Here is a 24,890-nt window from a genome sequence, read left to right on the forward strand (position 1 = left end):
AATAAAACCAAAAAATTTAATTTTATTGTTTTAAAAAATAGATTTCGATAAATAAAGAATAATTTTCCATTACACTATGGTTCAAAAATGAATATTTAAAAAGTTATGGTTAAAAAACTGATTTGTCCCATTGAATTCAATGCATTGTTTGTCCTCCGGTAAATCAGCTGATGTCAGCCATATTGAATTTCCCCCACCCAACTTGGACTACCTTATACAGAAAATATTTACCGAGAAATATTTAAGGGTTCGGTCACAAGACTTTTGAAAAAAACATTTTTGTCTTTCTCTTTCCTATGACACAGGCATAAGTTTGTCTTTGTTTTTTGAAAAAAGTAAAAAAATGTAGAATGAGACAAAGTTATGCCTCTGTCCTTCTCTAACTCATGCATTGCGTTCGTGAAGCAGTTGTGCTTAGCCCTTTAAATCAATCTGTAAAGGTGTTTTCACAACAGCTTACAAATGTATTTGTTTCGTCCGATTCAAAGTAAACTCATGTAAAGCGTAAAATCAAAAAAGTAGAGACAGATTAAGAGCCAGTCTCTCTTACTCCAATGAAAAATTTTCCGTCCTGGAATTTTTTACCGAAGTTGTAATTGCTTCCTAAACATGAGTTAGAAAAGGATAGAGACATATTTTTGGTCCAACGCTTTCGGGGAAATGGAAGAATGTAAAGGAGCATTTACACCTTCTGTAAAAAATTGTCCAAAATGGAAAATCTATATTGGAGTAAGAGAGACAAACTGTGTATCTGTCTCTCTTACTCCAATGTAAATTTCCCTTCTGGACAATTTTACCCAAGGTGTGAATGCTCCATAAAGATGTGTATACCACATGTGTTCTTCTTGTTGCAAATTGCTATATACATAAATTAAAGTTTTTTATTGTTATTTCCATATATAATGAATCTTATTATGTGTATTTTATATTAAAATTAAGTTACTCAAACGGAAAAATTATTTTGTTTTTTTGTTTTCAAGAAAAGGTCGTTGCAGTTTGGACTGTTGGAAACTGCTCATATCTAACTTTCTAACAATATATTTTTTTTTAATAATTACAACAAATAAAATATTCATCCTATGTATTTATGTTAAAAAATGACTTTCCCAAACTTATAGGTCATAATATCTTATATTTTCCAAGAAACGGTCGTTGCAGATTTTTAACCATTTTAGATCTGCATTGTCGATATGTGGGATCCTCCCAATCGTGAGAAAAAGAGAAGGATAAAGATATATCTCCGTTCTTTACTCACTCATTCTCACGATTGCTTTTCTGTTTTCGTTATTAATTAAGAATTTATTTTGCATTAGTCTTCAGACAGAAAATTGAATGTATATTTAATTAATATTATTATATTAATATATAATATTTCCACACATAATTGAATTCTTTCTGCAGTGAATTTCTATGTTCTATGTAGTGCATTGTCCACGGTCCTTTGAAGTTAGCTCCTTATGAACCGTCTGTCTTGCACACAGGCGTGACGTCATGGTAGTCCAGTTGGGTTAGGTTTTTTGTGCTAAAAAATTAACAAAAAAATTTTTTTTAGGATACTTAATTTAGCTAGTTATTTCATTGATATTAGAATTTGTGCTGTCGAGTTAGTGATAACTTATATTAATTTGAGGTCACTTTGATTAAAGACTTCCTTCACAAGACATTGTACATGACATTCTAAGGAAAAATGAGTCAACACGATGGTATGTATTTCTGTATTTACTTTAATGTCTGCTTGCATTCAAGTTAGGTCATGTCCAACTTGATTGTGAATATTTACATTTTTTCCAAAAATTACAATCAATTACTTTTATTCTAATGTGTGCAAAATTAGTTTCCACCTCTTTGTCACAAGTTGCGAAATTTCCTTCTCTATTTTAATTAGTTCAATTAAAAAGGAAATTGTTCATTTCATGGCTCCGTGAATTTTAATAAAAAATTAAATTTACTTAATTTTGACAATTTATCGTAATTATTCTTACGTATGTCAAAAGTGATATTTATACGTGTGACATTTACGATAGTTTCTATATATATTGAAAATACTACATGGAGACTATTATATAAACACATTTTCTTTAAATTTAAAAATCCATATTTTATCCATCAGAAGTGGTTAAGGTTATTTAATTTTGAATAGTCATTTCCGTTTTTTCTTTTGTGAAAATCAAGTACATTTTTATGTACTGCATTTTATTAAATGGAGCATGCGCTGAAGAACGTGAAAAACCTTGAAGTTTATTATGAAAACAATAAACTTGCTTAAATAATTTATTTAAGATTGAGGCTAGTAATGTCATAATAATTGTGACGTTAAAATTTAAAAAGGATCAACAATTGACACAAATTGACATTTTTCGCACCCTTTGAAAAAAAATTCGAAGTACCAAACTTAGGTACTTTATTTATGCTCCAAAATGAAACTATAGGTACTTTTTTTAAATTAGGTACTTATTGATAATTAAATTATTTTTTATAATTAAGATTCTGTTCTTAGCAACAAAAAAATATTGGTGTTGAATTAGGCATAAAAATAAATATTTATGTCATTCCATTTTAAAATTAAACGTTTTCGGAGCACCTTCACCAATTTAATGGGGCGCATGATTTCAACCAAATTTTAATATTTATAATTGTTATTTAACGGGATTTTAAACATTATAATCATTATTTACTCCAATGGTAGGTATCTATAATTTAATGTTAACATTATTACGATATTGAGAATAGATATTTATTATAATTTTTTTCTAATTAAATTTTATTTTTATAGATTTTCCAAGTATTATAAATATGAATTACAATAAATTTCACACTAAGAAATTGTGTGTAACATAAATTGTCTTATGAAGAATAATTATTTTTCATAATTTGTATGGAATCTAATTTATAAATTAGCATAATTTTTAACTTGCAAAATTGTAAGTAATATAATTTTAAAAAATAAAATTTATTTCGCATATTTTGATGAAATCTAATTATTATTTGAAATAGTTAACTAATGTTTTACATATTATTTAAAATAATTAACTGTTTTACATATTGTTTAAATAACCGAAATTTAAATTCCATAGAATTATTATTTTAAATATGTTATTTATACACAAATTTTTTTCGCAATCTTAAAGAAACCACAGCGAAGATTTGATTAGTGTTTGCCTCATTCAATTTTGTTTGGGCGCTCAAAAGATATTTAATTATTCTTTAATATACTTTTTGTTTATAAAAATGTTGTGTTAACATAATATAAACAATTTTTTGTTTTTTTATGCTGAATTTAAAAAAAAGAATGAATTGTTTTGGTTAAGATGGAAATAACGATTTCAAATGTTTCCACCAAATATTACGTCAAAATATTCAGTATAGTTTTTGAGAAGTAAAAATTTTTCAAAAAATTTTTAAATATACTGAATATTTTGACGTAATATTTGGTAAAAACATTTATTAAAAAAAATTTAAAAAAAAAATTTTTTTAAATATACTGAATATTTTGATGTAATATTTGGTGGAAACATTTCTTTTTATGCGTACATTAAAATTCCTAAATTTTCGCTTCCGTGTAGAAAATAATGGTAAGTAATAATTGGTAAGTGTGCCATTTTGTACCGCTCTATGAGTGCAAGTAGAGTGCGCGCTCACATGAAAACAATTGTTGACTGCACCAAACACTAATAAAAAAGCAAGAGTCACCAAGCACAAAAAATTCTTCAAAAAGTTGTACTTTCTAACATGTGCCCAGAAATTCCTAACAGTCTAATCGAAAAAAAATTTAAGAAATTAAACGTTACCATAAAATCAACCATCACAAATCTTCGTGCAAACTCTACGTCTACATCGTGACATGCTTCTTATTCAAAATAGAAGGCCACATTGCTAGAGACTGTCCTTTAACTAACGATCAAAAGAAGTATTCACAAGACACCAGCATTACCGAATATAGTCAAACTCAAAATAATTCAACAACTTATCAATGCAAGACAAGAAATAATTCTCTTCATTCCCATCTATTAAACAAACCGATTTCATTTCTTCCCCTTTTTTAAAAGTCAACAATCATACAACAAAGAGAGCATTAACTTCTACTTTATCAGATAGCGTCAATAATGAACAACAAAAAAGTAATCAAACTGATCTTAAAGCCTCTGAAACTTCACCTGACTGTGAATCCACTAGCAGTCAGAAATCACAACAAAACACTTCGGAATCAAAGATCGAACAAAAAAAATTTGAAATCAATACGCCAGATTCAACAACAACAGAAGAACTAGATTGGAGCTAAACAAAAAGCATTATCGAAAAATCTAACAACCAATACCTTGACATTCTACTGTTAAAAAGTTTATTCGATTCCACAAAAGGTTCAACTAACATCAACGAAACTTTTCTAAATCACACACCTGAACTTGAACAACTGATAAACATGTTACGAGATATAATTACCAAACTCTTTCCACCTCAAGACTAAAAAATCAATCACCTTAAGACAAGCATAATTAAGAAAACACGAGAAATTGTACGCAGTAAAAATTAAACAAACGAAGACAAAATTAAAAATACCAGCATGAAAGAAGACTTAGAGAATACACAAACAACTGACGATTAAAAAAATAAGAAAATAAATTAAACTAAATCATTTAATTGCTCATACTTATAATTTAATACCTAATAAAAATAAATGTTTCAAATACAGCAAATGGAGATTATTCAATGGAATCGAAACGTGGATTCTTTCCAAAGCAAATTAGATCGAATATAGTCAACTTATTGGCGATCAAATAAAAAATTTAATTAACCTGCATACAATCTCACAACAACATACAGTCAGGTCTAGCTAAGTGTCGTCACTGGGAATTTTTTGGGACTGTCGGTCTCAGTAAGTGTCAGTGGCCTAAGCCATGCTCCTTTAGTAAAAGTGGTCATTTCATTGGTTTATGTTGCAAACCGGTTTGGGGACGTCGATTTTTAGCATTGAAGAGGGTAAAAAAGTGGGGAAAGTGACACTTGTCGGGTCTCGAACGACGACACTTTGTGAGTCGTGACACTTACTGAAAACGACACTTGGCGAGACCTGACTGTATAATAAATATAAATACTATTATCTCAGATTTCAACAAAAGAATATTTGATTCAGCAGAAAAATCTATGCTTAAATCATCAAATCCAAGATCGATTATAAATGTAATGTCTATGGATCAGCTAACAACAACATCCTAAAAATACTTTATAGCGTATACCATCAAGCCCTCAGACTATAGCTTTAGGTGCATTCGGAACAAATCCAACATCCAGTCTGTTGGCTGAAACAAACGAAATCCCGTTCAACAACAGAAGAAAACACCTTTGTTTAAAATTTTCAAGCCATCTATTATCCCTATCCAAAAATGCATGCACATCATATTCTTCAAATCATCTAACAAATTTTTTCGACGATCACGAAAATGGACGAATTTTATGAAATACCAGGATAAACAATTATCTAGAAGAATTTCATCTACCCTCTCTTTTCTTTTACCTCTTTTTTCTCTTCTAACTTATTGTTAGGGAGCCCCTAACCATAAATATTAATCTTGAACTTGCCAAATATTACAAGACCGTAACCCCATCGTACACCATCCAGTCTTTATTTAAAAAAGAACAGGAAAAATATCCAGAATACATGAAATTTTACACAGATGGATCAATATTCGATGGAAATGCAGCTTGTGCCATTACTTCTGAAAGTGAAACCTTATTCTCCACTAAACTTTCTGGACATTTTACAATATTTTCCTGTAAAGCTTTTGCAGTTTATAAAATTGAGGGGCTGGATGCTATAAGGGGATACGCGCCATGTTTAGTTAATGGCGCGTATCCTCTTATAGCATCCAGCCCCTCGATTATAATATGCAAAGTACTTTGAATATAAAAATACTTGATTCTATGATTCCGATTGCTAAAATTCAGCAACATATTCAAATACTTTTTAGTGATTTTTATAAATGTGGTCATTGGATTTGTACTTATTAAAATGGAAAAGCCTTTAAATTTTTAGTCTTGATGAAAAAAATATCTAAATAAGCAATGAACGCAAGTATAACCGTCAGCCAATACACAAGCACACTTCAAATAGATTGCTCGGTCGCATCAATTGCAATATGATGCGTTGTGGGACCTTTACAGATGATGCTAAAGTCTGATTTTTAAAAAAAGTTCAACTTTTTTACACAAGTTATTATCAAAATAGTGCACTTCACATGACACTCTTCATAAGAGTCCATATAAAAACATGCAATTTCAACAATTAAATTCTCAAAAACAGGACAGTAAAAAATTCTAAAAAAAATTGTTCTGTAATTCGGACATTATTAACGAGTTTTTACAAATTTCAATAAATTCTTAACATTTTTATTTGAGTCACCATTCTCCTTAATAAAAAGAGGAAAAGATCTTACTCCTAAAACAGAGACCACCAATAATGCTGTTTACAAAATAAATTGCCTCGATTGTTCCGCCTCATACATAGGGCAAACAAAAAGGATGGTTGGTGTACGAATCACTTAACAAAAGATTAATTTCTGAAATGATAGACATAAATTTGCAACGCTACAGTTTAAATAAAAAAGATGATACTAATAACTTAAATTCCAGGTACAAACAGTTTTTTATTAAATAGATGATTTCCAACTATTACACGTGTTTTAATTTATTTTGGTTATGAATGTACTCGTGCCGCGCGTTTGAAATATTTTGACAAATGTCTGTTTGACATAAAATCTTATTAAACGGTAAAACTTTTATAACAAATTATGAATTCGTTAAATAATCTTTAACGTCCGAGAACTTTTATAAATTACGGCAAATAAAACGAAAACAGTCCGACAAATTAATAAAAAAATATATTTATTCCAACTTTTCGAAATCTAAATGATTTCCTCTTCAGGGAGTCTATCCAAAAAATATGTACAAAATTAAAATAATAATAAAAATTATATACAAAATTAAAATAATAATAAAAAATAATTTAACAATAAATAAAAATTAATGGCTTTAATTAATTATACATGGAATGATAAATATATATTTTTATTACATGAGAAATACAGACAATAGCAATGTTTGAAGTTTCAGAATTAGGAGATATTGCAAGTGAAAAATAAATAAAATAACGCTATGATCAATTGCTAAAATGTACAATTATGCATTACAGGTGTAAGTTGTGATTCTTGTATGAAAGCTAATTTTCGAGGACGCAGATATAAGTGCCTGGTCTGTTACGATTACGATCTGTGTGCAAGTTGTTATGAACGAGGTGCTAGTAGTACACGCCATCTCACAGATCATCCAATGCAGTGTATACTTACAAGAACAGATTTTGGTAATCTTAAAAATTTTCTATATTTTTTAAGATTACTTTTTCAAGTTATTAATTAATTATTCTAATTATCCTAATTATGAATTATTGATCAAACTTATTAATAATTAATAAATTTGTATAGATTTATATTATGGAGGAGAAGGTATAAGTGTTGAGCAGCCTCAATCATTAACTTGTCCATATTGTACAAAAATGGGATTCACAGAAGCAACATTACAAGAGCACGTAACTGCTGATCATCCTGATACATCTTTTGAAGTGGTATGTATGAATAAGTTTTTCTTTGTATCGTGCAAATACAAAAGTGTACCTAATTAAAAATCAAAATTCTAAAGTTTTTATTTCCGTCTTTCCTTGACTGGAATTTGGGATTTAACTCTCTGCTGATGCTAACGACCGTTATCGTCAAAAATCGTCATTCTGGACTCCTGGTGGGGACTATGGGTGTTATGTTCTTTGACGATAGTGTGGGGATCTTCATCAGCAGAGGGTTAAACAAATTGGAAATATAAATTTTAAAACATTGCATATAAAATTGTTTTATTTTGTGAAAGAAAGAAGGGAATAAAAACGACATATTTTTATTATTATTAGGTTTGTCCTGTTTGTGCATCTTTACCTGGTGGAGATCCAAACCATGTAACTGAAGACTTTGCTGGCCATTTAACTTTGGAACATCGTAGTGGGCCTAGAGATTTAATGTCGTTTTTGGATGAATCTGCATCTACAAGACCCAATGTGCGTCGGATGCCTCATCCTTCCAGAGGTGTAGGTGGACCTCGTACTCGAAGGTATTTACATATTTTGATAAAATGTTATAGTAGTGAAGAATAGTTCGGAGTGTTACATTATTCTTTTAATTTAATATTAAGAAATGTTATAGTACACGTAGTTCAATGAATGTACCTATATTTTCCCCAAAAAGATTGTGTGGTCCTGTGTTCTGAACCAGTTTATCTGTAGAGTTAAAACAGATTACATTGTTCGGACCTTTTTCAGAACTAACATGCACTTCAGTTCCTCTGGAGGGCTCAGTCCAAGTAACAGAGAAGGCATCGATCCCATCGCCGAATTATTATCTCAATTGTCAGGAGTACGCAGAACTGGTAGTAGTCAAAGTTCATCTGCCCCTTCGCAACTTCAACAGTTGCAAATGCAATTACAGTTGGAACGTCAACAAGTTCGCGTATGTGTATAAATTTCAGTTAAAAAATTCTAGTGTCTGAATACGTACATAAAATACTAAAATTTTAAAAATTTTAGGCTGCAAGACAACAATTAGAACGTTTACCAAGAAGACAAACTCAAGGAATTGGTTCTGTTAATAGCGGAGGAGGAAGTAGTGCCGGACACACTACAACAATGGCAGCTGTTTTAGCTAATAATACCGTCACTTCTAATAATGTCTCTAGTAACAGCAATTCAGTTTCATTCTGCACCACATCTTCTAATTTGCAAAATTTTACTTTCCTAATACCTAGGTAAGACATGTTGACATAAAAAGTTTGAACTCCTAACTTTTTAACTCTGCAGAGTGGTATAAAAATGTAAATGATAAAATTTGTCTTGCAGATGTATAACCACGACACTTTCGGATTCACAACTACATACCATTGAACGTGAAAGTGCAAATAGAAGTTTGTTCGCTCGGGAATTAGTAGTTAGCACGCTCACTCAAGCTCTATCGGATGTGATAGAGAATCAAGTATCACCTCAAAGAGGAACGTCGCCTAACTCAAATGTATTAACAAAAAGTAGTCGGGATACGTTAAGTGCGTGTCGAGACATTAAATCAAGAGAATCATTGAATTCGAATCAAGAGGTTAAAACAGGACAGTCAACCACGGTTAGCAACGAACAATTAGTGCATTCTTCTAGCCTTCAACACGAAACTGATAATAGCGAAACTGAAATGTCTTCAAATCTTAATGAAGTTGTGATACAGAATGCGTCCATCGTTCAGGCGTTAAGGCACAGCGTAACACCTCAAGGAATGGTAAATACTTTTGCTTTTCTTTTCTTACTTGTTCAATTTTGTCCTTAAGGCGGTGTCAAAGTCAATGCGATTTTCCCATTGAAGCTCAATGCAAAAATCCAATCGACTTTGACACCGCCTTAAGTTAATCATTTTTATAATTTATACTTAAATATCATTTAAGGGTACTTTCTAGTAAAAGATTTCAAGAAAATCGATTTTTTTAAAGGTCTCTATTATAAAATAAAACCTCCAATATTTCACTTTTCTACCCCCTGTGAATTTCTAAGAGGATAAATTGACCCTAAAACACATTTTTTCGATTGTTTTAGAAAAATATGTTTAAAAAATTGTAAACCATTTAAAAAATTTTTTTAGAAAAAGAAGTTTACTTTAGACTGCCGGAAAACCTATAGATTTGCCGGCAGTCTAAAGATAAAATTTCTTTTTCTAAAACAATTTTTAGGGAAATTAAGGAAAATTAAAAATGTCCTGGAAAACCGGGAAATGTCAGGGAATTTTTTCGAAAATTATGTCGATTCTTAAAACCTGGAAAAAAATTTTAGAAGGCCTAGAAAACCTGGAAATGTTCGGGAAATTTTTTTCAGATTAGTTGTAGACACCCTGCTTGATATCAGGAAACTAAAAAGTATTTCATTTCATATTACAAGCCTCGGATATTATAACATTTTCAACTTTTTTCGACTATTTTCAAAAAATGCGACTTTTTTCGACTTATTTTCAAAAATTACGACTTTTTCGACTTTTCTTCCGAATATTGCAATAATTTTTACTACTTATTTTCAAAATTTACAATTGAAAAGAGTTTCAATAAATATTGAAATTTAGTAAAATTTAATTGAAAATAATTGATTTCTTTTTAAGTGTTTTATACAAATTTTTGAAAATCAACATTTGAAGAATATTAATTGCAAATTTTGAAAATAATTCAATTTCAATTCCTCGGAAGAATTTAATTTTTAATATATTTCGAATAAATTCAATTATTTTCTAAAATCGTAATAAATCCTTCGAAACAATTCAATTATTTTTATAAATGAGTAAAATTCAAAGTTTTTGATAAACATTTTTGAAAATAAACTTTAAAAGAATTAGTAGATAGGCAGGGCCGGTTCTGGTCCAAGATTCCTGCACCGACATGTTACCGACATTTTTAGCCCAGACTCAAACCATTTGAGGGCGATATTCAGACTGTTATGCTGAGCCGGATATGACGTCACACTTCCTAGAATTTTCGGGGGGGGGGGGGGTATTGAGATCATGATGCAAGTGTGATTCTTGGAATTTTTCTGAGGAATTTTTCCCACATGTGTAATTTGATACCTATTTATTTCTTGAAATTATTTTTTCACTTAAACTATTGTTTATTTGATTATTATCTAAGGAATTTTTCCCATCTGTTGTTTATAATAATGTCTTTGATTTATTGCTTCCGGTCTTTTCCAGAATTAATTTAATTTTTATTGTTTTGACATAATAAGCATTTTTTCAAGTATTATTTGATATGTATTTAATTCTTGGAATTATAACTTAATATTATAGAATAATCCTAGAATTTTCCATAGTGGTTAAATGACTCAGAATTTTGCAATTTTTTATTGATGACTCATTATCATTGGTATTACCTGGTTTTATTTTTTACATGGTGCATTCTTTAACGATGACACATAATTTCTTTGTTTTTCGCAAAATGGGGTTGATGACTCAGAAGTTTACAAATTTTTTATTGATGGCTCATCATCATTGGTATTTCCTGTTTTTGTTTTTTTACTTATTTTATTCTTGGAATTATTATTTTCCTCTAAATATTGCAAATCACTGTTTATTAGATTCTTATCTAAGGAATTTTTACAAACATTTGCGGCATTTTTCATCAGAATGCTTTTGATCTTACCGCAATTCCAAGAAAACTATAATTAACTTGAAGGTCAAATAGGTTATATCTCGTGTATATAAAGAGGGCAATTTTTATAAACGAAATCATTCCTGCAGTTGAAGTTGGTTAATAAACATATTAGCAGAACAACGTCGTGAAATTCAAGTGCGCTTGAATAAATTAATTCAAGAAATCCATAAAGTTAAAAGTTTAATTGAAGCCAGGTCATAGTTAATTATCTTAGTTAAAAAAATTGGAAAATTTAAATTTAAGTGATAAAAATGAATTTCGATAAATTAAACAAAGCAAGCAAAGTCTTGGTCACCAAAACAACAAAGGAGTTAACCATCGATGCATTCTATAAAGTAACAGACATTCGAAAAATTGATACGAAATTTGGTCCGAAAATTGTTGCTGAAATAAATAATGAATTTAACATTTTCCTATCACCAAGAATGCTAAAAATATTTTAAGAGGATGCAAATCTTTTCAACAGTCTGAAAGCTGAAGCTGTCAGAGGTGGTGTATATTTAAGAAATCGTGGAGGACCTTACAATCAGATAGTTTGTTCCTGAGGGAGTTGACCAGTAGATAACAAAAAATGTCGTATTTACGATGTGGAGAAATGTTATTATCTAAAATTTACAACCTGAATCCATCATTTTCAAAGCAAGTTGTCGTTGGAGCAGAACTAGACATAAATGGAAATATAATACCAAAAATTCAACTAAGAAGCAGCCCTCCACGATACTTCAAAAAGTGATGGGAAGAACTAATGTTTTAAATTTAGAGACATTATTGATGGAACTTGTCCCATTTTACTGCAAACAAATATCAAATGAAGCTATTCATCAAATGTCAAATATTCAATGTATAAATGGTAAATTATTGTAAAAAGAGGAGAAATAAATACAAAAATGCATACAATTTATTTAAAAGCTCAATTGGTATTAAACGATGTGTAGCACTAAAACGTATTGTAAACGTTTCACAATCCAGCAATGTTGCATCACAATCTCCGTTGAAAAATCGCATGATATGTTTTACTGCATCACACAAAAGGCGCCATTCTTGAAGCTCCAAAGACAATGATACTCGTGGATGGTTGCTTCTTAGTTAAATCTTTTGGTATTATTTTCCCATTTATGTCTAGTTCTGCTCCAACGACAACTTGCTTTGTAAATGATGGATTCAAGTTGTAAATTTTAGATAATAACATTTCTCCACATCGTAAATACGACATTTTTTGTTATCTACTGGTCAACTCCCTCAGGAACAAACTATCTGATTGTAAGGTCCTCCACGATTTCTTAAATATGCACCACCTCTGACAGCTTCAGCTTTCAGACTGTTGAAAAGATTTGCATCCTCTTCAAATATTTTTAGCATTCTTGGTGATAGGAAAATGATAAATTTATTATTTATTTCAGCAACAATTTTCGGACCAAATTTCGTATCAATTTTTCGATTGTCTGTTACTTTATAGAATGCATCGATGGTTAACTCCTTTGTTGTTTTGGTGACCAAGACTTTGCTTGCTTTGTTTAATTTATCGAAATTCATTTTTATCACTTAAATTTAAATTTTCCAATTTTTTTAACTAAGATAATTAACTATGACCTGGCTTCAATTAAACTTTTAACTTTATGGATTTCTTGAATTAATTTATTCAAGCGCACTTGAATTTCACGACGTCGTTCTGCTAATATGTTCATTAACCAACTTCAACTGCAGGAATGATTTCGTTTATAAAAATTGCCCTCTTTATATACACGAGATATAACCTATTTGACCTTCAAGTTAATTGTGATTTGCAATATTTAGACGAAAATAATAATTCCAAGAATAAAATAAGTAAAAAAACAAAAACAGGAAATACCAATGATGATGAGCCATCAATAAAAATTGTAAAATTCTGAGTCATCAACCCCATTTTGCGAAAAACAAAGAAATTATGTGTCATCGTTAAAGAATGCACCCTGAAAAAAACAAAAACAGGAAATACCAATGATAATGAGTCATCAATAAAAAATTTCAAAATTATGAGTCATTCAACCACTATGGAAAATTCTAAGATTGTTCTATAATATTAAGTTATAATTCCAAGAATTAAATACATATCAAATAATACTTGAAAAAATGCTTATTATGTCAAAACAATAAAAATTAAATTAATTCTGGAAAAGACCGGAAGCAATAAATCAAAGACGTTATTATAAACAACAGATGGAAAAAATTCCTTAGATAATAATCAAATATACAATAGTTTAAGTGAAAAAATAATTCCAAGAAATAAATAGGTATCAAATTACACATGTGGGAAAAATTCCTCAGAAAAATTCCAAGTATCACAATTGCATCATGATCTCAATATCTCCCCCCCCCCCAAATTCTAGGGAGTGTGACGTCATATTCGGCTCAGCATAACAGTCTGAATACCCCCTCTCCTCCAATGGTTTGAGTCTGGGCTAAAAGTGTCGGTAACATGTCGGTGCAGGGATCTTGGTCCAGAAATGGCCCTGCCTATCTATACTAGAATTTTAATTGTAAATTTTGAAAATAATTGATTTCTCAAAAATTTTAATGAAAAATCTTCAAGTGTAAATTTAAAAATGCTAATTAATGAAAATTAGCTTCAAAAAAAATTCTATTAAAATATTTTTGAAAAAAATACTTCTTCTAATTTTTTAAAATTCAATTATTTTCAAATACAAATTTCCAAAAATTCAAATTACATAGAAAAAATAATAACATTACAATTTTTTACAATTAATTTTGACATTTTAACAACATATGACTTTTTAGATGTATTAAAATTTTGGAGAAATCGCGTTTATATTAATAATTAAAATTCTTTAAAAATTCAATTATTTTTTTAATAGAATTTACCAAATTTCAATTGTTTGGAAATTTTTCAATTCTATATAATTGAAAAACTATTATCTTTTAAAAATTATTTTAAAAATATTTTTGAGAAATTAATTTGAAGAATTTCTTTATTATAATTTTTTGAAAATTAATTAATAAGTTAAAAAACATGGGACAGTTAGAATCATTATAAAGAACTGAAAAATTAATTAATTAATTAATTAATTAACTGACAAAAATTAAGATCTTGAAAACATTCTAAGTTGTATTTAAATAATTGAATTCTCTAAGAACTTTCGGAAAATTATTAAAAATAATTGATTTCGAGAAGAAGTTTGATTTAAAATTGTAGAAAATAATTGAATTTTAAGAGAATTAAAGTTGTAATTTTTAAAAGTTATTAAATTTCAGAAGGTTTTAAATAGAAATTTTTTAAATTTTATTCCCGTATAAAAACAAACAAGAAGTATTTAAATATTTATTTAACGAAATTATTCAAGCTTTACATAATTAAATTTAGAAATTAGTGAAAGATCAGAAGAATAAAAAATAAAATTTTTGTTACAACACTGAATTAAATAAACGACTTTTTCGACTTTTTTCTATTTTAAATCGACTAAAGCGACTTTTTTGCAGCTTAAAGTCGATCCGAGGCCTGATATTAGTAAAAAAGAAAATTTTAAGTTTTACCAATGTTCTGAAAATATGTTTGTAAAATTGATGTAGGTTCTACAACAATCTGTGTCTCCACCGGTAAGAAATACGGGAACTGGAACTATCAGAGAGCAAATATCTGCGCCTGCAGCAGCCTACATAAGAGGTGGCGTGAGCTCTGTCGGCGTGACTGGAGGTTCCCGCAGGAAGCCTGTTAGATCCATAGATGGCAGAAATCAATCGACGGACCCACCACCACCGCATTAATTTTATTATAGCTGTAATGAAAAGAAAGAAAACATTTAAAAAGGAAGAGAAGAAGAAAAAACCCTTTAGCGCTAGTCCTAGTATCGTTCAAAAACACCTTACTGTTGTTATTATATTATTACTTATTGGCTATTTTCCCGTCAATTCGTACTGCTATATCTCCGTAATTCCGTGTTATTAATCCTAACAAGTTATTTCACGCCACACGTCGTATCGTGGGCAAACTACCATCAAATTATGTATATACAGCTCTTATTGTCAATGTTGTCTGAGAAAAAACACCCCTTCATTTGCAATTCAATCAACCTCTTTAATCACAAATATTTTCATAATCCTGGTTCATTTTTATCAATTCTCCTTGAGTTATAACTTTTAAGCTTAGACGACTATTAATTAACTAAACGATTGCCTGAAGAGCCAAGTATAATTAATAACATATAAAACAGAGATTTGTCTTGTGAATAAACACTCTTTCACAAATACTGATTTTTTTTAGTAGATATTACATGTATTTAAAAAAAAATTATATAATCTAATAATTTCAAGACTATTTCAATTTTTTTTTGATTATTGTTTTGAGTGACAATTTTATTTTTCTTTCGTCTTTTGAGATAATTTTTAATGACAAAATATGTATTCTTCTTAATTTGGGAACAAAAAAACACTCCTGCCTAAAACACGTCTGATACAGAAAAAAAAGTCGGATTATTTTTCGAATATAAGCAAATTTGTCTGGTGTGTCTTTAAATTATAAAATAGAAATGGAAAATTGACATTTTTAAATAGATTTAAAAATGTCCAGTGTTTAGAGTAACGAATTATTTTTAACTTTAAAATTACTGTTTTTTCATTTATATGTAACGGTAGTGCGTTACTATTTTGAAAAAAGTAACGGTGATTGATTACATTTTATGCGGATAATTTGTAACTAAAAATCATTAATTTCTAATTTGCATGTAATGTAAAAACGAAAAAACGTCAGATTTAATGGAACATTTAAAAAATTAAAAAATTCATAATGAATTCATAAGAGAATAAAGGAGATATTTAACCTTTGAAAATTCTTAAGCTCGTTTCTTTTTTTCAGATTTTTTAGAGTTTAGTGAAGGATTGGACTGACCTTCTATCCATTTTCACTTATTCCTTTACATCCTGCATTTAAGATGTTTTTTTTTCTTTTTTTTGTGTTTACATTCATTTATGAACATCGATACAACAAAAACTTTTAAAAATCATTTTTGAAACATAAATAAAATAAATAAAAAAATTTCAATTTTTAAACACAATGTCATTTTTAATCAATCAAATAAAGAAATTTTATTGTTTCTTATATATATATAGGGTTTTTTACTTTTAATCCGAATCTGACCTTCAAAAAATATCTAATTGGCTCTAATAGTTTTCAAACAAATTAACATGTTAGGTACCAAAAAACATGTTTTTGGCACTTTTTGAACAACTAAATTCCAGGCAATTCCGTCGCTTTATTGTTTTATAGGTATCGTGTTTGAAAAGCGTCAAAAACACGATTTTTAGAACTTAAAATATTAATTTGTTTAAAAACTAGAGCCAATTGAACATTTTCAAGGTCAGATTCGAATTCTTCGTCAAAAAAAGGTACGTTTTTTCCTACAGCGCTCAGACGTAAATATTTATATCTTTTGACTAAATGTAAAATACTAATTTTTTTCTTTATTACTTATGAGTGGGCATTAAATAATAATCGACTTTAAAAAATGAAAAAATAAATCATTGAATTCATTTTCACTTGTTTAAATAAATAATTGTTTATAATTTTAATAAATTACGTTACATATGAAAAATATAAATCAAAAGAAATTTAATTTTTAAATCATGCCAAAAATCATCAAAATCTGATGATTAGTTCATTAGAAAAATAAAAATTTCCTAAATTGATGCAAAAAAAAAATTGTTTAACAATAATTTCAACAAAAAAACGAATTTTACAAAATTGTTCAACTTGTATTTTTTTATTGTTTCAAATAGGAATGCAATAATTTCATGAAAAAAGCTTGACAGACTTCGCACTCGATAATTAATTTTAAAAAAGTAACTTTAAAACTAAAAAATAAAAATATGTCTGTGTGGCATTTTATTAATTTTTTTTTTTGAAAATAATTGAATTCTTTAAAAGCATTTTATTATAATTATGAAAATAATTTAATTCCTCTGGAATTCCTTTGTAAATAATTATTAAATTCTTCCAAAGAATTTAATAAAAACATTTTTTTAAATAATAATTTAATTCCTTTGACAAATTTTTTTAAGAATAGTTACATTTTTCGAGAAATTTGATTAAAATTTTGTGAAAAATAATAATTGAAATACTGCGATGAATTTTCTTATTCATGAAAATAATTGAATTGTTGCGAAAAATTTTAATAAAATGTTTGAAAAGAATTGGATTTCTGTGAAAAATTGTATTATTTATGAAAATAATTGAATTTTTGGGCAAAATTTTATTACTTATCGACATAATTGAATTCTTTCGAAGATTTATTTATGTAAATAATTGAATTCTTGAGCAGAATTTTTTTAAAATTTAAAAGAATAATTGAATTATTTCATTAAAAGTTTAATTAAAATTGGATTTCAAATAATTGATTTCTTTCGAACAATTTTATTAAAATATTTGAAAATAATTGAATTCCTGTAAAAAATTCTAATATTTTGGTAAATAATTAAATTCTTTTAAAGAATTTAAAAAAAACATTTTTTTAAATAATTAAGTTTTTTGAGGAATTGAAATTAAATTTTTAAGAATAATTACATTTCTTGAGCAATAATTCCTGTAAAATTGTATTAAAAATAATGGAAAATTGGAAATCCAGCAATGAATTTTATTATTTGAGAAAATAATTGAATAGTTGCTAAGAATTTTATTAACATTTTCAAAAATAATTGAATTCCTAAGAAGAATTTTATTATTTATGCGAAAATAATTGAATTATTGGAAAAAATTTTGTTAAAATGTTTCAAAAGAATTGAATTTCTATGAAAAATTTTGTTATTCTTGAAAATCATTGAATTCTTCATAAGAGAATTGTTTTAAATAATTAATTTTTTTGAAATATAATAAACATTATGAAAATTTTATTTTAAATAATTGAATTCTTGTAGAAAACTTTATTTGTGAAAATAATTGAATTTTTCGAATAATTAATTTAAAATAGTATTAAAAATAATTGAAATTCTTCGATGAGTTTTATTATTTATGAAAATAATTGGATTCTTGCTTGGAATTTTATCAAAATTTTTCTTTTAAATTAAATTTTCATGAAAAATTTTATTATTAGTAAAAGTATTTGAGTTTATTGTAAAGAATTGTATAAAAATTTTGTTAAATAATTGATTTTTTCGATTTTTCATTTTGTAAATGCTATTCTAAATTAATTGAATTCCTGTAGAAATTTTATTATTTATGAAAATAATTGAATTTTGGATGGATTTTATCAATTTTTTTTTTTTTAAATAATTGAATTGTTTTGCGAAATTTTATGAAAATTCTAGACATTGAAAATAATTGAGTTTCGAATATTTTTTGAAAATAATTGAATCATTTAAAAAAATTTGATTATAATTTTTGTAAATAGTTTTTTGATTTCTAGTATTAGCGAATTTAAAGTAGTGGAAATTCTCAAAAAGAAACAAATAGTAGCTTTTAGTGGCTGAAATCTAGGAAAAGTACCCAAATAGTGGCATAACTTAAAAAAAGTAGTAAATAGTAGGTTTTAGTAGATGAGTGCGAAGCCTGGCTTGACTATCGTAAAATTAATTGCCTACTTCACGAATTTGGCCCTTTATTTTTCTTTCTTTTTTACTATGTATATTGCAAATAGTTATGATAACTTCTGATAGTCTTTAATTCAAGATGGCTGCTGCCAGTGTTTTCACAGGATTATAACAGAGCACAGTTTTCGTCTTTGTATGGTTTTCTTGAATATTCGGGACTCACATATGAATATACACACCAAAGAAGCTCTTCCCTGTTGACTTCCTTGAAATATTGTGTTGTGATAGAGGCCTCCAAGGTTCCAATTGAATTATCTCTCTCATCAAGAAGTTGTACGAATAAGATTCATGAACTAATTTTGTTGAGATCAGACAGGTTTATTTTAATCTATTTACTTTACTTCAAAAAATTGCCAAATTTACAAAAGAAAATTCAATATTATGCGTGACAAATTGGTGCGCCACAGAATACTATTAGAAAACAATTATATAAAATTAAAATAAATACTTGTGAATGAATAACATAATCCATATAATTAAATGGATCAAAAATTAATGACAAAGGAGTAGAAAATGTAAGAAAAGTGATTAGGAGTATATATATATATATATATATATATATATATATATATATATATATATATATATATATATATATATATTAAATATAATAAAAGTAAAATAGGAAAAAGGATAAAAATATTGAGAATGAATATATAAATTGATAGAAATGATATGATATGAAATGGTTATAACTTTCAATTTTGGAATGGATTTAAATAAACAGATTTTCATGGATAAAAAAAGACTAAAGTAGCCAAGTATATACACTGCATATAAATTACATTTCTACATCATTATTCTACATAATTTTATACATAATATTTACAAACAAGACACATTGTATGTTACAAATTTTAACATTACGTTGAGATGATCACTAGCGTAATAAAACTTAAACTTAAAGCTCAAATAATTCCAGAGTTGCGTTTCTTAGTCCGGTCTATAAAGAGGAATTTTAGGAATAAATTCTATTAGAAGAACCTGAAATCAAAGATTATTTAACGTTAAAGTTTAATTTTCAAAATTAAGTTTCGAGGAGGAAAAAATAGTTCCATATTTCTCATGCGACTTACATATTCCATCATAGAAGAGCTATCGCACCTTTGCTTTGATAATCTCCAATGTAAACCTAATTTGTGATAAAGTCTGCTATTCTCCCATTCCAGCAATTTATTAATAGAATGCTGAGTCTGCTTGGAATATATAAAATATTAGTTTTTAAAAAAGTATGCTATACATTAAATAAGAGTTGCTGCGTTTAAAATTCAGTGACTTAGAGACTGTATCAGGGTTTTAAAAAACGTAGCAACCATTCTGTTAAAAAGTATGATTATTACTTTCTGAAAATATTATTAAATACCATTACCCTTTTACTAAGACATATGACAGGCCATAAAGAACATCCTAAAGTACAGCAGCAACAAACGCAACCACAAAATAGCCACTTGACATTAACAGGAAGAGTCTTTTTGAGGACATTATTTACTCTCATCACTGTTGCTTTAAACTCTTCAGGCGCGACACGTGATACCAACCCATTTGGAAATTCTGCCTCAAATCGATTGCTGAGGCCAAACCTGTACATAAATTAAATTTTAAAAAAAATTTATTTTTTTTAATTAAATTAAATTACTGTGTAATGTGCGTAATTTGCGAGGAATCCATCCTAATTTCGACCAAAGCACAAACCGAGTGCTTTTAGAAATATCACAATTTGCATGAGATCTTCTGATTAATCTGTAATTTAGTGAAATTGTTATATTTGATAAGAAAAATAAATGTACAAAAGGATTTTTCAAAATTGTGCAATAATTTACGCCGTATTGGATTTTTTGATCAAACTTTTTTTAAATGTTAATATTTCCATAACAATTTAATTGATTTTAATAAAATTTAAATGTCATGTCTTAAAATCATGTCTTTTCAGAATTTTGCAAATAAAAAAAAATTTATCCAAAAATCCAATATGGCGTAACTTCCACAATTTTGATTTTGATAATTTTGATTTTTCTCATCAAATATAACAATTTCACCAAATTACAGATTAATCCGAAGACCTCATGCAAATTGTGATATTTCTGAGACGGAGTCTTACCTATATATTTAATTAATTATTGACAATAATGGATTTATAAAAGAATTTTAGTTAAAAACACTAAAAAAAATTTAATTTTTAGAGAAGTTACAAATAATACTTTAATATTTCCTTTTCATATAAATATGTTTGGGTACCAAAGGATATTAATATTTTTTTCTATTTCTGATAATAATTTCTTTTCAAATATAACTGAATTCTTGAAGAACTATCATAAAATTATTACATTAAAAATTATTTAATGAATAATTTTACTTAAAAATTTCAATATTAATTGGATTTCAAAAGAGTTGCGTTTACAATCTTCATAAATAGATGAACTTCAAAGGTTTCAATTTGAAATTTTAAAAAATATCAATTTTTAATGAATTTAAATAGAAATTTTAAGAACAACTGCGATTACAGAAATTCAATTATTTTCAAAAGTGATGAACTTCTTCGCATAAATTCAATTATGTTCAAAAATTTTTTAAAACTCGTCAAAATTTCAATTATCTTTATAAATATAATAAATTTCTTCTCCGAAATTTAATTTTTTTCGAAAAATTTAATAAAATTCTTGACAAAATTTCAAAAATTTTCCTCATTTCAATTATTTTTAATATCTAAAATTTTAATAAATTTTTACAAAAAAATTCTATTACCTATCTAAACAAAATTTTAATAAAAATTTCACAGGAATTCAAATACATAATTATACTAATTTTTTTTTTATATATTTCTTCGTACCAATTCAATAATTTTTAATTTTTTAATGAACTTTCTTCAAAGAATTCAAATATATTCAGAGAATTAAAAAAAATAGTTATGAGAAATTCAATTATTTCGAAACATTTAAATAAAATTCTTTTCAAAATTCTATTATTTAAAAAAATTTTGACAAAATTTTGTTAATAAACTTGCAATTTTAATAAAATTTTCCTATACAATTCAATTATTTTCAGTGCAATTCTTCTTGAGAGGGGGGGGGTCAATTTTCCCAAAAAAAATTAGTCCCCAAAAATGTTTTTCCAATATTATATTTCCCAAAAAAAAATTTCCCTATAAGCAAATCATTTTTCCCAAAAAAATAATCCAACATTGTCCACCAATCTGTTCGAACTAGAATTTATTTAAAAAAATTTTCAAACTAGAATTTACTCAAACTATTATTTTTTCAAATTACAATTTATTCAAGTTATTATTTTTTCAAACCAAAATTTATTGTAACTATTATTTTTTCGAAATAGAATTTACTCAAACTATATTATTTTTCTTCAGAATAGAATTTACTCAAACAATAATTTTTCAAAGCACAATTTATTCAAACTATTGTTTTATCGAAATAAAATTTATTGTAACTATTATTAGTTCAAACTAGAATTTATTCAAATATTTTTTCAAACTAGAATTTACTCAAACTATTATTTTTTCAAACTTGTTACGTATTTACAATCACTTGGTCATTACGTTCGAATGTGATTATTTACTACTAATTTGGCAATAAATATACATTTTGGAAAAAATATAACATTGGGGAAATTTTTTGGGGAAATTATTTTTTGGAAAATCCAGCATTGGGAAAAAAATATTTTGGGATAAGGGAACGTTCATAAACTACGTAGCACTTCAAGGGGGAGGGGGGGTCAAGCAATTATCTACCATAAGAGGAAAAAATAGCGCTAATACATGTAATTGCGTAATTATTTATTTATTTATTCAAGAAGTTAACGGGTAAAACCCTTTCGTACAAAGTACTAAAATAACTAAAGATTGTACTTAAATTAATAACTAAAAGCTAACTGGCCGCATTATTATTTACATCCATTTTTATTTTATTTTATATTTTATTTTTCTAAATAATAACATTTTTCTTGAGAATTCAATTATTTCAACAAATAAAATTCTTTACAGGTATTCAATTCTTTAAAAAAAATTTTTAATAAAATTCTTTCCAAGAATTCAATTATTTTCATAAATAACAAAACTTATCGCAGAATTTCAATTTTTTTGCATTTATTCTTAATGCAATTTAATAAAAAAAAATAAAATAAAATTAATCACGCCCAAATTTAAAAGAAAATAATTTTTTTTATTAAAAATTTTTAAAAATAATTTTTTTTTACATTATTTAAAAGTTGAAGAAAAACCAAAATTTACTTCCTTTGACAACTTTTTTTTAAACTCAATACTTTCAAATTTACTATAAGCTATTGAAAATAGGTCTACTTTTAAATATACAAAATTTCGAAATTTCATAACTCGAAAATTTTGGCAAATATGGAAAAATAAAAATATACCTATTTAATATTTTTCTATAAAGAATGATAAAAAATATGTTTAACCGATTTTTAAATGTCATAGAAAAATCTCACGTGGAATTGCCCATATTTAAAATTAAAGAATTTTCGAATAATCGAAATTTCGTAAAATTTAATTGTAAACAAATGAATTTGAAAATTTCTCAAAAATTATTCAAAATAATCGATTTAAAGAAGAATTTTAGTTAATAATTGTAGAAAATAATAATTGAATTGAAATGATGAAAATAATTTTGAAGAAGTTACAGGAAATAAGGGAAAAGTCAAGGACAAACAAAATTAAATTTTTGTGTCAATCTTGAAAAAGGGGAATTTTTCGAAATAAAGGAAAAAAGGGAAATAGGGGAAACACTGTGAAGTCTGGTTACCAGCCTGTAATAAGAATCCAATAATATAAAGATAATTATGTTTTTATAAAATACATCAATTGGGCCTTTTTTATAAAAAAAAACGTAGAATAAATAAGACATTTTTTTTATTTTCTTTGTTTTTATATTGAATTTTGGTATTAGAAATTTTAAAAAAAGGTCATATTTTATAACTAATTCGATGAAATGATACAATTACATATAAAAATTCAGAATCTCAGAAGTAAATCATTTTATTTATGATTTAGCTGAATTCAATATTTGAGATTCAGGATTTAAAAAAGTAACAAAAAAAATTCCAACAATAACCATAATTTTCTAATTTATTGTTTTTAATCCAATCATCAATTAATTTTAAATGATCTTTACTGAAATTTAAATCGCCTAGACATTTTCTAATTAAAAATGAATGGAAATAAATAAAAAGTGTGAATGAACCACGTACCATTTTCGCCAGTCACTATATATAGAGAGAGGAGGGCACACAAAGCAGAGAAAATGTCTTTATGAAAGTTTAAAAATTCATTTGCCAATTATGGTTGAAAAAAATTAATTTTCGAGCTTACACTGTCATATTTCCTCCACCTCGAACAACAATGGGATCCGGTATCATAATATTGTAGTGCTCTTCAAGATTTTGCTCATTTACTTCCTCCTCTTCTTCGTAAATAGCATCAAAATCAGCCATAATCAAATATGATTCGAAAATTAAAACCAATGGAAAAGAACACTGACATCAATTAAAGCTTCATTTACGGTAGCATTTTCAGATCTTTAAACGAGATTAATTAAAACTGCAAATATTAATGAAAAGTTACAATAAACTGGGAAAAGTTTTGCACTGTTAACATTGCTTTCCTAGCCTCATCCATGGTCCTGTCATTCGTGTTGATTCATGTGTATGTACAGTAGACGTCAGGGATGTATTCGCATGTATTCGTGTTTGAGCAAATCATACTCAAATGTTTCCATGGGAACATAAGGGACTTTCTACAACATTTTTTTCATCGACACGAACAACAGAATCCACTATCAAGTTGTAAAAATAATTCCGCAAATGTTTATTGTACTTAATTGATTATAGTTTGTTTACTAATTAATAAAATATTGAAATTAATGCGCGCATATTGCAGTTGATAAGGTTATTCAAGTTGGGTGGGGGGAAATCCAAGATGGATGTTTACTGGTACAAAAACAATGCATTGAATTATTCAATGGGGCGAAATCAGTTTTTCAACCATAACTTTTTAAAAATTCACTTTTGAACCATAGTGTAATGGAAAATTATTCTTTAAC

At 27.1% G+C, this 24,890-nt stretch overlaps 2 protein-coding genes across 2 annotated transcripts; one reads left to right on the top strand and one right to left on the bottom strand.

Annotated features, from left to right (window-relative positions):
* The first annotated feature begins 1,456 nt into the window (after nucleotides 1-1,456).
* Nucleotides 1,457-16,076, top strand: LOC122512306 (E3 ubiquitin-protein ligase KCMF1-like). The gene is made up of 8 exons (XM_043628063.1): nucleotides 1,457-1,703; nucleotides 7,187-7,354; nucleotides 7,476-7,615; nucleotides 7,949-8,145; nucleotides 8,354-8,540; nucleotides 8,618-8,835; nucleotides 8,927-9,350; nucleotides 14,821-16,076. The coding sequence occupies exons 1-8, from the start codon at nucleotides 1,688-1,690 to the stop codon at nucleotides 15,013-15,015; spliced, it is 1,545 nt and encodes a 514-aa protein (XP_043483998.1). The 5' UTR covers nucleotides 1,457-1,687; the 3' UTR covers nucleotides 15,016-16,076.
* Nucleotides 16,077-19,594: 3,518 nt separating this feature from the next.
* Nucleotides 19,595-24,520, bottom strand: LOC122512296 (cysteine-rich hydrophobic domain-containing protein 2). The gene is made up of 4 exons (XM_043628052.1): nucleotides 24,161-24,520; nucleotides 20,198-20,408; nucleotides 19,905-20,021; nucleotides 19,595-19,812 (listed from the first exon to the last, which is right to left on the bottom strand). Exons 1-4 carry the CDS (start codon nucleotides 24,280-24,282, stop codon nucleotides 19,762-19,764), a joined length of 501 nt encoding a protein of 166 aa, XP_043483987.1. The 5' UTR covers nucleotides 24,283-24,520; the 3' UTR covers nucleotides 19,595-19,761.
* Nucleotides 24,521-24,890: the final 370 nt, after the last annotated feature.

Source organism: Leptopilina heterotoma, unplaced genomic scaffold (genome assembly GCF_015476425.1).
Source record: "Leptopilina heterotoma isolate Lh14 unplaced genomic scaffold, ASM1547642v1 Lhet_97, whole genome shotgun sequence".
NCBI lineage: Eukaryota > Metazoa > Arthropoda > Insecta > Hymenoptera > Figitidae > Leptopilina > Leptopilina heterotoma.